At 42.5% G+C, this 12,340-nt stretch overlaps 2 protein-coding genes across 2 annotated transcripts in view; one reads left to right on the top strand and one right to left on the bottom strand.

Annotated features, from left to right (window-relative positions):
* Positions 1-428: 428 nt before the first annotated feature.
* Positions 429-8,773, top strand: LOC145394641 (uncharacterized). The gene is made up of 8 exons (XM_080268422.1): positions 429-854; positions 1,931-2,149; positions 3,103-3,264; positions 4,065-4,285; positions 5,078-5,186; positions 6,058-6,176; positions 7,499-7,625; positions 8,154-8,773. The coding sequence occupies exons 1-8, from the start codon at positions 812-814 to the stop codon at positions 8,270-8,272; spliced, it is 1,119 nt and encodes a 372-aa protein (XP_080124548.1). The 5' UTR covers positions 429-811; the 3' UTR covers positions 8,273-8,773.
* Positions 8,774-11,473: 2,700 nt separating this feature from the next.
* LOC145394640 (uncharacterized) overlaps positions 11,474-12,340 on the bottom strand; it is a 46,949-nt gene continuing 46,082 nt past the window's right edge. The window contains exon 35 of the mRNA XM_080268421.1: positions 11,474-11,731. Coding sequence (XP_080124547.1) covers positions 11,637-11,731 — 95 coding nt within the window. The 3' untranslated portion in view covers positions 11,474-11,636. The remainder of the gene's footprint in view (positions 11,732-12,340) is intronic.

The following is a 12,340-nucleotide window of genomic DNA, read 5'->3' as shown; positions in this document are numbered from 1 at the left end:
CACACTTCCTTTTCTCCTACCCACTCACTTCCTCTTCCTGCTCCTCCATATTCCCCCTACTCCCTCTCCCCTTCTCCCCCAACTCTTATTTTCCTACTTTCCCAGATCCTCTCTCCCTCCGACAGTCATGTCCCCCACTACCTTGCTCCCCCTGCCTCCCTTCTACTCTCATGCCCCTCGCCCTCCCTCTCCCTCTCATTCTCCCCCTCTGATTCCCCCTCTTACATTCCAACCCTCATAGCCTCCCCTGCACTACTCCTCCCTACCCTCGCTCCTTCTTCCCAACCTCCTACCCTCCACCCTCCTGCTCCACCCCATCCCCGCTCCGTCTCCCCTACCCTCTACCCTCGTGCTGGTGTTGGGGGATTTACCGCTTGTGCAAGAGATGTATCATGGGGGAGCGAAAGGCAGTCAAGTTGAGGCAGCGCTGTTGTTCAGAGCACCCACACTTGCTCCTCTCTTCATTTTACAAAATTAATAATAGACCAGTTACTCGTATAATTCAGGCGAGGTATTGTGCGCTTGGAAAATAATAACTAATCTCGCCTCCTTTTTCTACACACTAACGATAGACCCGTTGCAATTCAGGCGACGTATTTAAAGTGTGGAATTTTATAATTAAGCTTGCCTCCCTCTTTTTCACGTACACAGTAGATCAGACCCTAGTTTATGTGTGAAAATAGAAACTGAAGTGCAAGGCTGTTTACAGTGCTGAGGTGTCTTCCTGGAGTGGTTGAACTGCCTCTGCTGAAGTGACTGAACAGACTTAACTTACTGAATTGACTTAAATTTAGTACAGTGTGGAGTGATCATGCAGTATCTAGCCACTTCAGTTGCCTTCATCGTCGTCCTGGGTGAGTAAAAAAAAATTATAATCTCAATGTACCCGCTTCGAGGTGTAGAGGCCCAAGGCTAGGCTACCGTAGTCCAATATCCCTTGAGCATAGATGACCAGCCTACTATCCTTGGTAGCATAACATAATCTAAAAGCCTCTAATCACCTATAGGATGGGATCAAAAGTATGGAAGGCCACTACCCAGACTTGGGTGTTTAACTACATATCGTCTCTAACATGGGATTATCAAAACTGAATGTGGGAAGGTGTAGGCAGGACCCAAGTTTATGACGATAAGTTTCAAGACACATGTTGTTGTTATTGTTTAATCTTGCTCCTTCTGGCCAAGCAGAACCATCGACCACAGTTAAGCAACTGCTTCTATGGGACTGTAGTACAGCCACAGTAATGCAGGGACACCATACAGGGAACAGGCACTCGCATGTGGTAGACAGCTCCTTGCCATGATCCCTCCCCTAAAGCAAGGTGCAGGGAAATATGAAGAGGTTTGCCTACTGGGTGCAGAGCACTACTACGTGTAAGCTCGTTATCAGCGCCCCCAAGGCATATATGAGGACAGGAAATGGTAAGGCTGCGCGTCACTTTACATGACGCAATCACTAAAAAAAAAAAAACGCATACCAATTAATCTGGCCAGGTATGTATGGCAACACTGTTCCTGCCGAGATTCTGATTGGCTGGAGGTGTTTGTTCGATTTCGTTGTTGCTTAAACCGATACTCTCTTTATTATCAGATGTGATACTGCGTTTGTCGACAGTACAATCGTAAAAAGCAATACGAAATCCGATATATACTTAACAACAATGAAATTTTCTTAGGAAGATAAAGATATGAGTCAACAAAGTATTGTAACAGTCCAAGTCAAGGTCAGCATTCGAACAATTCCCTTAAATCTCCGACACTTCGTAATATAACAGAAAACTAAGGAAACCTGTTACTTTAATGCATAGGGAGTTCATAGGGAGTGTGTGTGTGTGTGTGTGTGTGTGTGTGTGTGTGTGTGTGTGACTCAAGGTATGTGTGGTGGTGATGCAAGGTGGAAGCTGATTATCAACCACTGGTGCTGTTGCAGGGTGCGTGTGCTCTGGCTTGCGGGTGGGACCGGTGCGTCTCATCAACAACCAAGACTACATATACTACCGCCACGATAACGATACGTCCTTCTATGTTCTTCAATGTCCCTACACGCTGAAGGCTGGGGACGGGGAGGTATCTAAGGTGTCGTGGATTCTGTGGAAAGATGGAGGGATGGCAGGCACCTTTGAATATCAGCCCCGGAACAGAACTTTCGGTAAGAGAGAGAGGTTTTATAGGTCTTTGTCACTAACTTGACCCGGATTTTCGTCCTTTTGCAGCTTATTTATATTATACCTCAGTGGCAGAAGACAACACTACAGCCTTGCATTCTTTACACAGCACTTCATTACTAGCACCGTATTCCACTGTTAATCGCTTTTTACAACTCACCATTCAAGATGGAGTGATGGCCATGTTACGTCAAGTTAGAGTAAAAATGTGACAAGATCATCTGAGTCCAGAAAACATTCTAAAAATCATGCAAAATTTCATCATTACCGAACCAAAAAAAAAAAAAGGAAATACAGTAATAATGGAATGATATTTTAGTCCAAAACTCTGCCTATGAATACCACTGCATATTTGCGGACATAAATTTCGATACACTCCATTACGATTAAGAACGAGACAGTGACCAATGACTTCCGAAACCATTTATGCCACATTTCGAGTCCAGTAAACTCCTCTGAATATCATGTAGACTTTTCATGATTATTATTAAAAATGGGAAGATGCAATTTTTCTGCAACTGTGTAGCGAGGTATAAAAGCTCGGCTATTATTCCACTGTGTCTGCTTCACACTTACTGCATGTCTGTCACTTTCCTCTCTGGCACATCATATTAAAGTCATATATGTGCAGAGAAACATATCAAGCTTCCCGCAGCCTAGGAACATGAGCCCAGAGAGGAACGCGAAAAGTAGAAGAGGTGGAATAATACAGGCGAACTGAATGTCAGAAAGTACTCCACATTTAAGACATATTAGTTGCTTTCTTCTCTGGCACATCATATTAAAGTCATCTATGTAAAGAGAAACATATCAAGCTTCCCACAGCCTTGGAACATTAGCAAACAGAGGACAGCGTAAAGTAGAAAAGGTGCAATATTAGGTTCATCCCTGACTGTACTCATTTACAGCCGCATCCTAAAGTATTACACATTTTTAGCAGCAAGTGGTCTGCTGGAGGGCAAGGTCAACTTGGAACGGAAGGATGGGTCGTTGCAGTTCACGGAGTTGGAGTATGACCTGAGCGGTTATTACTCCTGCGCTGTCACCCCCACCAACGGCAGGACGGTGGAGGCAGAGAAATGGGAGGTGCTGATCGTTGGTAAGGCTGCAAGTTCTTCTCATGCTACTCCCTTGAATTTGTAGGTTTTATAAAGGGCGTTCCCTATATAGCGCTGCACTAGTCACTCATATGGTGGTGTTTACATGTTATGGGGATTGCTCGGTGTGCTGGTGTGGGTGTGGGTGTGGCAGTGGGCATGGGAATGAACAATTGATGTAGGGTACACACTGACAACACAGAGCCGTCCCCATAACGCAGAGAAATCGGCCTGCAGAGTAGTTGGAGTCACGTTATATATGAACCACCCTATCGTATGAATCAATAACAGGCAGCTGTAATTATGATTCGCATTTATCATCGTCTTATTTCCATATTATACCTACTTTTGTTTTAAGGGAATTATATCTATGAGTGAAAAACAGAATGCACAAAGTTTTTTTTTTTATATTTATTTTGATTTTTTGTTTGTTCCTTTTCATCCAGCGGTAGAGTTGAGGACCTGGCTATGAATTCTGATGTTGTGTATTATTCTACGGGAAGGTTGTATCTTGGTTGAAAACTTACTGTCAGGCTTAAAGACCCTCTGCATTGTTTATATGTACTGATTCTAATCCATTCGCTCTCTCTCCCTCTCCCTCTCTCTGTCTCTGTCTCTGTCTCTGTCTCTCTCCCTCTCTCTCTCTCTCTCTCTCTCTCTCTCTCTCTCTTATTGCTCCCAGACGCACGAAGCTCTTACATTATGACTTGGTAAAAATATCGACTACGTTACCGGACCTCTCACTTTCTATAACCATTAAACCGTAAACCTTCTCTTCCCCCCCTCTACTTTTAACTCCCAGACATACGAGGAAGGTGGATAATTCGGGAGAAATCTTGGGATCCTTGCACGCTGGTGAAGAGTTTTCAGACCCACGCTGTGTTCCCTGAGCTCACTGTGCGTTCCGGGATCTACTCAGACTCCTGGGGTGGTTTCTACAACGAAGTGCCCGCCTCCATGTATTCCAAGTTCGTCTACCCCAACAAGTCCGTCATGTTGTCCTACAACGACTATACCTTCGAAGTGAGTTATTGGATGGAGGTTATGGATTCACTCGTGTCTGTTTATCTGCTTTCTGTTTGTAAAGAAGATATCCAAAAAAAAGAAAATCCTATCCGATTTCAGTTACATCTGATGGAAAGGTAGGCAGTGGGACAAGAAAGGGTTGATTAGTGTTTGAGGTGGGTCAAATTCAGAATGCAGGAATAGATAATGTTCTTTGCGTTGACAGAGCTATGTGTTCTCGTAGACTGCAACAGGGCAGACGAAGACAATAGAATTAGTTATGTGAGACTGAAAAAATGAGCCCGGTAGGAAAGATGAATTGCGTCACTGAATCATAAATTTAATGACGTCTGTAGAGGTGTGCGCTACCTGTGTGCTCTCTAATTTAAAAGAGGTTTATGCCAATCGATTGCACAAGTCATTAACCCCTTGAATCCGGGTGACGTACGTTTCTGTTTATTCTTGTTGCTACCAGGCGTTTTTATTCGACTTAAGAACCATCTCTTGCAGTGATGGGGCAAATTAAGATTTTACATATTCCCTCCACTGTAAATAGTCTCCCACGAACTGAATAAACCCTTTGAAAGACGAGAAAAATAAAAGCAAATGGGATAATCAGAATCGGAGTTTACCACTTATCTGTCCGTTCATTTAACAGGTCGCAATTATGGACAGATTTCGACGACTGAGGTTTCAAATGAAGCCTCTCAAGCTGACGGTATGCCCTCGTCTTAGTGGTTTACATTCCTATATCAATTGCAAGTCAAACAAGTATAATAAATGAGGCTTTTTTCTTCCTTCTTCCTGCAGTTTGTTAAAGATACCCCGACAGATGCCGTATTTATGACTACTGTTGGGGTGACGAAGAGCGACAATAGTTACATCTCACTGGACCAAGTGATACTCAACAGTACTGCGTGTAAGTAGGAGAGAACACACACACACACACACACACACACACACACACACACACACACACACACACACACACACACACACACACACACACACACACACACACACACACACACACACACACACACACACACACACACACACACACACACACACACACACACACACACACACACACACACACACACACACACACACACACATGCACGCAATCGCTGTCATATTCACCTGAGATTCACACTCACAGTTATAACACACCTGATTCAACCTGAAGATGAGTGAGTGACATGTGGTGTGGTGTGGTGATATGGTGTGATGTTGTGTGGTAATGGTGATGTGGAAGGGTGATGCGGTGTGGTAGCTTTGTGTGGTGATGCTTAGTGATGTGGTGTGGCGTCTTGGTGAGGTGATTTGATGTGCCTATGTTGTGTGGTGACGTGGTGTGGTGAGATTGCAGGGTGCTTTTGATGATGTCTGGTGCTGTGATGTGTTAATGTGGTATTGCTGTGTGATATGGTGATGTGTGATATCGTGCTGTGGTGTGATGATGAGGTACAGCGATGTTGCAGGGTGATATGGTATTCTGATGTGCTGTGGTATGATGTGGTATAATGATGTGTGATATAGTGTCTTCATGTAGTGCAATATTGCAGGATGGTGACGTCCACTGTGGAAAAGGGATGCAGTGTGGCGATATGGCAGGATAATATGGTGTTGTGATGTGTTGATGTGGTATGAAAACAGAGAGGTGATGTGGCATGAAGATGTAATATGGTGTGGTGTGAAAACACAGTGGTGATCTGACGTGATGATATGATGTGGTGATATGATATGTAGTGAAGTGTGTGGATATGACAGAGTACTGTGGTTTGCAGGGACAGAGAGAGGATGCCCTGAAATGAGTCTTAAAGAATACCAGAAGTTGATATTAAGAGGAGCCACCTTCACCTGCAGGGATGAGTTTAAGCCACAGAACGATGGGGGCACAGCATTGGTACGTATCTTCACTGTGGCTGTGTTAAGTGAGTTGCCCTATAATGCTGCTGTTTTCTGGTCTTGCTGCTGGGTTTTGGAAGCTGTTACTTACTGTTGCTCCGTTATTTACTGTTACTGCTTTGTGAGGATCGTTAGCTGTTGTTACTATTATTCTCAGGAGTCGGTTTTTACTGTGGGTCAATGTAGATAATTTTCCCCGTCTTGTGAGGGATGCTTTGTACTGTTGCTGTGCTGTGGGTGATGCTATTTCTTTTGCTCTGCTATTTATGCTGCTACGTAATGCGGGAAGATGGGGGAACGAACTCATGTATAATGAAAACACTGCCCTTGTATGTGTTTCAAGCTTTGTTATGGAGGTTGCTATATACTGCAGTTGTGTTAAGGGAGCTGCTGCAGGCAAACAACCCTACATTTTTTTCTATCTACCTGGAGCAGCTTGCAGGGTACAGCATCTTTTTCTTATCTCTGTGCGTCTTGGGGAAGGTATTTTTGTCAGTTGAGAGAGCTCCCAAACACCTTTCCCTAAATGATTTATTGTGCATACTACACCTTACTCTCCTCTGTGTTGCATAAATCCTTCCAATATCGCCATACTCTGCGTAAAGAACGTACACAACTCTGTTAACAGCTATATCCAAAAATAAATCGCTAAGGTAGAGGTGTTAGGGAGCCTCCTCAACCGACAAGAATACGGGCCTTCGTACAACTAGTACTTGATCTCTTTCTATCAGCCCATGGACCCTCCCGAGAAGCAGCGTTTGTGGCACTACGTTGCTGCTGGGTGGAAAGCCCCGAGACAGTACCTTATTTAATGTACCCTAGACTGACGATTGCTTCCAGTGTTTACTCTGAGTCATCCAAGTGCTCTCTGTCGTTGCTCTGAAGTTGATCATTTTAATACCACTTTCTTGTTTTTACCATACTGAGTGCCTTTACTTCTGATAGCATTCTGTTGTTGTTCTCCTGTTGAAAACCATTACTTCCGAGAGCACTGTGTTGCTGCTGTCACACTAACATCTTTACTTCTTATGCCGTCCTGTTATTACTCGCTTGTGATATCATTCTCTTGTCTCATGCTGAATACATTTATTCCTGATAGCATTCTGTTATTGCTGTCACATTAATTCCTTTACATTTGATATCCTTCTGAAGTTCTTCTCATGCTTTTGACACCACATTTATTCTGACATATTGATATCTTTACCTTTTAGAGCAATTCTGTTACTATAATACTGAGAGCGTTACATATTTGCTACTGTTCTTTGTCACTCCCGCCTTAATAACACCACCTCTCTCTCTCCCGCTGTCGTAATGCTGCAGGCTTTTGTGGAGTGCAAGAAGGGTTACCACGGACACGGGGTGGTGCAGGAGCTGGAATTCTACTGCGACCTCACTTCCCTAAACTGGACCAGCCCAGCCGGCCACCGCCTCAGCGACCTCAAGTGTGGTCAGTGTGTTATTCTGATGTTGACAGCATTACTTGTATTACTAGTCACTGATTCTGCAGTGTTGATAGTTTTACCTTCATCACCATCTATCAATTCTCTGATGTTTATAGCTTTTCCTTTATCACCATCCATCTAATTTTGATGTTGCCAGCTTTACATTTATCATCATCCAACAATTCTTTGATGTTTATGGTTTTGCATTTATCACCATTCTATTTCTGATGTTTAATTGCCTCATTCCCTACCAGTTTATCCCGTGTGGAAATACACATGTGGATGGCATACCCTTTTTTTACTCCAACTTGGCCTAAACCTGCCATCTCTCTACCTTGAATCCTGAGTTGTAGCAATTGATTAACGCTAGAATATGATGCTAGTCGAGAAAAAGTGTTGTGGATAGGATGTAGAGCAGCAATATTGTCTTTTTCTGCTATTGGGGTAGGTAGAATAAGCTGCAAAAGGAAGAGGGCCAAGTTAGAGTAAGAGGAGTATAGTCACAGCGCTCACTTCTGGTGTTTTTCCTGCAGTGCTTGACGGGACGGACCACCACCACAACGAAAGAGATGATGATAACGCAGGGATGGTGCCTCTGGCCTCCCTCACTCTGCTGTTGACGGCGCTCACCCTGCACCGCCTCATACACTAATTCATATAACACAGCTTTGCCACCACCTAACCAAATGGCCACAGGTAAAAAGTTGTATAATACCTAGAAGACTTCTTTGCTGTAGGAGTATCACTAGGAGCGGATCTGACTGTCTGTCTCTCACCAGTGATTTTTGGACGTGTGGTGTTTCATATCCTTAAACTTTGGCGACTTCGGCAAAGCCACACTGCATCATGCCACACAACAGCACACATACCACACCACACCAAACCACGCCACATCACACCTCACCACACAAAACCACATCATCCCATCCCATGGACATTAAATGAAGGACCATGAACCTGTTGATTCATACAATACAATTAGATAATCAACGACTAATTTAGAATATGCTATTTAACATTCATCATCATCGTTTTGCTTCCTCACTGTTAATATCTCACATTCTCTTCAACTGTTAGGATAGAACTGATATATACATTGCAATGGATTAATTTCCATACAATATTTCTTGTACATAAATAAACCTCAATTTCATACCTTTGTTCTGATTCCTATTAAGTGCTAATTATTATGATGAAAATCCAACAGTCGCCCCGTACATAAATATATATGTAACACCTACAAAAATACCTACAAAATTTCATTAACTCTTATATTAATTATTTATACTATGTTTGTTAGAACTAATTTTTACTGCTGACGTTAAAGTGTTCGGATGGTAATTGACTGTCCACCTTCCGACGAGATCCAAAGCATGTTTTTTTGTTTTTGTAAAATACGCCACACTGCATGAAAGTGTGATATATACTGAGAGTCAATGAAAACGAACCGCCTAATACAGTTGCAATAATTCGTATACCGTTACTTGTTTCCAACACTGATCTGTTTTGGTATGATCATCTACTTATACAACACCCACATGATCAAAAAGATTCGCTTTGTTCACGACGCAGTGCCTCAGAGATAAGATTAATCTATTCAACCCATTCCACTCTCTGCCTATTGGTGAAACTGGAAAACATGGTTGTTTTATGTCTTGGACAAAGGCTCGGTAGTGTGTAAGTGTAATATGGCCAATTAATTCTTGAGAGACTGCCACCATCCTACGCTTGTAATGCCCTGTATTGCCCTGAATGTTATTGTGTCTTAGGGATGCTAGAGGGTGGCATGGTGCAATGTGAGGTAGCCCGTAGAATGGGTTGTCTCTGTTCAGCAACTGTCAGGCTCATCTATAGGCATCATGAAACAGGCTCAGTTGACTACCGACAGCGTCCTGGAAGAGCTTATGTCACAACAGAACGTCAAGATCACCACATCCGTATGCTGCATCTCCGGAACAGATTCAGGTCTCCAGCACAAACAGCACGTGAGACTGCTGGTCTATATAATCACAGGATAAGCAGGTCCACCGTACAGCGACGGCTGCGATAGTACGGCCTAAAAGCACTTAGACCGGTAAGGGGTTTGGATCTCTCACTTACCCATCGTTGGGACAGACTACAATGGTGTAGCCAACACGAACGTTGGACCAGAAGACAGTGGACTGCTGTTCTCTTCACTGATGAATGTCGTTTCTGTATCGATCACTCTGACGGACGTCTGCGTGTTTGGAGGTGACGTAACGAACATTAGTGTTAATGGCTGTGTGAGACAGGGTAATCGCTGGGGTGGACCCGGCATCATGGCATGGGCAGACATTTCAGCCAACTATAGTATAAAACACTTCTAGTGATTATCGAACACAACCTAACTGCTGGAGGATACGTCGACAATATTCTCAGGCCCCATGTAATCCCGTTCCTACGCGACTCTCCAGGTGTAACTAATTTGCAACAAGATAATGCTCGTTCTCATGCTCCTTTAGTCGCAGCTGAGTTTCTGCAGGCTGAGAATGTCAACATATTGCCATAACCAACCTTCTCATTTGATTTAAACCCAACTGAACATGCGTGGGATTATCTTAAGAGGTGCCTATCATCGGGTGACACCAGACTACAAAACAGACGACAACTGATCCCGGCAGTGCAAGATGAGTGGGAGATGCTTCCCCGTACACACTGAATGAACTGGCGTCTAGTATGAGGCATAGGATTAAATCTTGCATGGCTGCAATTGGTTACCACACCCCATATTGACTGATACATGTAACGTGGAATTGCCTGTTTAAGGGTCAAGTTACAAATACACTGATGAGTGATTGTGTAATGAGTTGCTTGTCCTTATATTCTCTCGTGAGCTTGTAGGAAATATAGGTGGACTCACTGTGTGAACTACATTTTGATATGTCAAACTTTACATTCAACAAACCACACGTAACCTACTGGTGCCGTTTCACTGACTCCCAGTACATATCCCTTAATTTGATGTATATGAGCCGTTTTAGTATGAGTCTACTGTTCACTTTCTATCATTGTCGTCAACCTATTACTGGCGCTGGGCGATTTTGCAATTCAGTCATTTCTCGTTCAAAAAAAAAATATATATATATACATATATATATATATATATATATATATATATATATATATATATATATATATATATATATATATATATATATATATATATATATATATATATATATATATACCAGAAGCCATAATCTGTAAATGTTCCAATACCTACATTTGGTACTTTATAAAGTAATTTGAAATAACCTTGTGGACAAAGCTAGGCTGCTGGTGTTGCCGCTTGTTATTCAGGTCCATAGAATTAGAGACCTGAGTGGATGTAAATGTGTGTCCTGACCACCAAAGGGTTAAGCTCGATACATTCATTTCCAGACTGAATAAACTGTTAAGTAATTCATGTGACAATGAATAAAAAGCGTGTTTGAAAGGCAGTTATGCGTCGTTGCTAATCTGCTAAAAACAAAGATAACAGTGGATCATTTCTTCAACACAAATAAGGAACTACAGTTAAGAGATCAGTAAAAGTTGCCACTTCCCAGAAAAGGTTTGACAAAGCAGAGGCAAAATCAAGATCTGCTCATTTCCAGAAGTCTTGGTACAACAATAGGAAAGCAACTCAGAGTAAATTTATTTCCAGTCAGATTCAGGGAATTCATTAATGCACTATCAAATGTTGCAAAATTCCAATCTTCCCTCCAAAAATGGACTGCAAGTGGATGGTGTCATTTGTCTTGGTTTTAATGATGAAAATAATAGGCATACATATACGTGGGAAGCTCCTGGAGAATACTATCAACTTCACTCACTGGTTAAAAATGTCAAGATGGGAAAGGTGGTTTATTTTCTGGTTGAATGTACACAAGAGATTAATGCTCAGCATGACAGCTAAATTTCTGGGTAGAGGAGACTTCCCCCAACAGCCCAGCAGACACAGGAGAGACACAACACCTCTACTCCCTGCTGTGTCGCTGAGGTTTGCTGTGTCCCTAAGGTTGTGTCCCTGATGACGGCTGTGTCCCTGAGGTAGAAGCAGCGCCTGTGATTCCGCTACTTGCAGAGGTTTCAGAGGCCTCAGGAGCACCTTTGGGAAAATACTATTTTTATTCTCTTATGACGAGAAAAAATCTTGTAACACTAGCCGAAATGAAATTGGTGAGCTTTCCTGAGAAGGAGGGAGTTAATGGTGACAGTATCAACACTTATTATTCACTCAGCTGAACAAAATCATCTAACATTAACTAGATTTAAAAATAGAGTTGTTCCGACGATGAGAGTGTTAAGTCCTCTTTGGTAATGCCACATTAACTGATATGTCAGAACTATAGCCGAATGGTTATCTGATTGGTACCTGCCCTTAAACATAAATGCATTGTTAGACCAAGTAAACGTAAGAAAGGACATGGAAATGACAAGACTAAACATAGGGGTACTTAGAGAAGCATCAGTGGTGTATGTGTGAAAGTATCAAGATATTAAAACTCTCCCAACATTGAAGTGAAGCAGTCTAGAAGGCCAGTAAAATTCCACGATTTGTGAAAAGAAAGACATTCACTTTAAAAGGACGGTAAATATATTGATATCCAATAATCTAAAAGACTAGTCTGACCGCACTCAGATTACGTAATGCAGTTATAGTCTCACCACTTTAACAAAAACGGAGCAAAACGGTCTGTGTGGTGTATAGGAACTA

This window comes from Coenobita brevimanus, chromosome 28, assembly GCF_032717465.1.
Source record: "Coenobita brevimanus isolate Jiangsu-jjx chromosome 28, ASM3271746v2, whole genome shotgun sequence".
In the NCBI taxonomy this organism is placed as follows: domain Eukaryota; kingdom Metazoa; phylum Arthropoda; class Malacostraca; order Decapoda; family Coenobitidae; genus Coenobita; species Coenobita brevimanus.
The sequence above is the reverse complement of the archived record's forward strand: the minus strand, read 5'-3'. Positions and strand labels throughout refer to the sequence as shown.

Bases quoted from the DNA above. Each gene is read 5' to 3' on its own strand.
- LOC145394641 (XM_080268422.1), top strand. From the start codon at position 812: ATGCAGTATCTAGCCACTTCAGTTGCCTTCATCGTCGTCCTGG. The intron at 2,150-3,102 runs GTAAGAGAGAGA...ACACATTTTTAG, and splicing joins GCCCCGGAACAGAACTTTCG to CAGCAAGTGGTCTGCTGGAG. The intron at 5,187-6,057 runs GTAAGTAGGAGA...TGTGGTTTGCAG, and splicing joins GATACTCAACAGTACTGCGT to GGACAGAGAGAGGATGCCCT.